This window comes from Rutidosis leptorrhynchoides, chromosome 1 (assembly GCF_046630445.1).
Source record: "Rutidosis leptorrhynchoides isolate AG116_Rl617_1_P2 chromosome 1, CSIRO_AGI_Rlap_v1, whole genome shotgun sequence".
NCBI classification, from domain to species: Eukaryota; Viridiplantae; Streptophyta; class Magnoliopsida; order Asterales; family Asteraceae; genus Rutidosis; species Rutidosis leptorrhynchoides.
Window position 1 is genome coordinate 695,559,329 of NC_092333.1, and position 1,924 is coordinate 695,561,252.

Consider the following 1,924-nt stretch of genomic DNA (forward strand, 5'->3'; position numbering starts at 1 on the left):
ACTGAATTTTGATGTCTTCTATTATATCGCTAATCGCTACTTAACAGCTAACAATTTTACAGTTACAACATCACTACACTCTAACAACTAATTCTGTTATTTGGTTGATTGAACACGTGCAGCTGACTGAACTCCATTGACTGACTGCACGTGCTTTGCACACTTGAACTCGTATCAATCCTTCCTCCTTAAGAGCATTCTTGCCCTCAAGAATGGGTAGCGAAAACATCAAAATCTGGAAATCGAATCATCAATTCATCCAAAGATTCCCAAGTGACATCCTCCAAGTTACCAATTTGCCATTGTACCAAACCATAAACTGCAGACCTATTATGTAACTTCTTCAGCTTTCGTTCCAAAATTTTCAAAGGTGCAGGTTCAATTAACCCACTGTCATTTAACCGAGGGATGGAACCCCTTGTAACTGGTGTTGGCCCCTTATGCTCTCTCAACTGAGAGATGTGAAAAACAGGATGTATTTGTGCCATTTCTGGTAGCACCAGTTTGTATGCTACTTGTCCAACTCGTTCACAAACTTGAAATGGACCATAATATTTCGGAGATAATTTGTTGTATTTCCCTGCACGTAAAGTCACTTGTCGATGAGGCTGAAGTTTGACATATGCCCAACTGCCCACTGTAAGTGTTCGATCAGTGCATCTCGAATCTGCCAAATTTTTCATTCAATCTTGAGCACGCTTAAGGTGGAACTTTAAAACTGCAATTGCGTTCTCCCGGGCTATCAATGACCGATATACAGCTTCCACCCTGCTGTCACCTGCTGTAGACACAATAGGACGTGGTGGTGGTTGCCCATATACAACCTCGAAAGGGGTTGTATTGATTGCGGAATGGAAGTTCGTATTGTACCAAAATTCAGCCAACGGTATCCATTTAACCCAATCTTTTGGCTTGTCACAAGACATACACCGCAAGTAACACTCTAAACAACTGTTCACCACCTCGGTTTGACCGTCGGTTTGAGGGTGATACGCCGTGGAAAGGTGCAAGTTTACTTTCATCAGTTTGAAAAGTTCCTTCCAAAACGTACTTATGAAAATTCGATCTCGGTGACTTAAAATAACCTTGGGTAACCTGTGCAACTTATAAACATTGTTTAAAAAACATTGAGGCACACTCATAGCAGTGAATGGGTGGGTCAACGGTACATACTTGCTCAACCGATCAACTACAACAAAAATGGTTGTTTTACCATTCTAAGTAGGAAGCCCCTCAATGAAATCCATCGAAATTTCAGTCCAAACAGTGGTCGGAATTGGTAATGGTTGTAGTAAACCTGGGTAGCTGCTCAAATCCGACTTACATTTTTGACAAATAGTGCATTCTCTTACGTATTGCTTGACTTGTTTCTGTAGCCGCTTACAATAAAAACAAGTTGAAATCTTTTGTAGTGTTGAAGTTACCCCAGAATGGCCTCCATTTGGTTCATCATGAAACGCCTTTATAATGTCTGTACGAAGTAATGTATCATATCCAACCACTAGTTTTCCCTTCCGATACAGCTGATCATTTTGCAATGTAAAATGTTTAACTGTTTCACCAGCTTGTATTTTACTAACTATATGCTGTAAATCAGCGTCATTCAAGACACTTACACGAACTCTTTCTGTAACATCAGCAGGGTGTACATATGAAATAATTCAGCATGGTTATGAGCTCGTGATAAAGCATCCGCAGCCCCACTTTCGCTTCCTTTCTTGTAGATTATTTCATAATCAAACCTAACAAGTTTTTGCAACCATTTCATTTGGATAGGTGTGGTCAAACGTTGCTCCAATAAGTATTTGAGACTCACATGATCCGTCTGAATTTTGAAGTGTCGGTCCAACAAATACCCCTTCCATTTCTCTAAGGCTTGCAATATAGCCAAAAATTCTCGTTCATAAGTAGAAAGTGCTTGGTG

The 1,924-nt window shown here is 40.2% G+C and overlaps 1 protein-coding gene across 1 annotated transcript; it reads right to left on the bottom strand.

Moving 5' to 3' along the window:
- Positions 1-206: 206 nt before the first annotated feature.
- LOC139852848 (uncharacterized) lies at positions 207-683 on the bottom strand. The gene has a single exon (XM_071842187.1). It carries the CDS (start codon positions 681-683, stop codon positions 207-209), a length of 477 nt encoding a protein of 158 aa, XP_071698288.1.
- Positions 684-1,924: the final 1,241 nt, after the last annotated feature.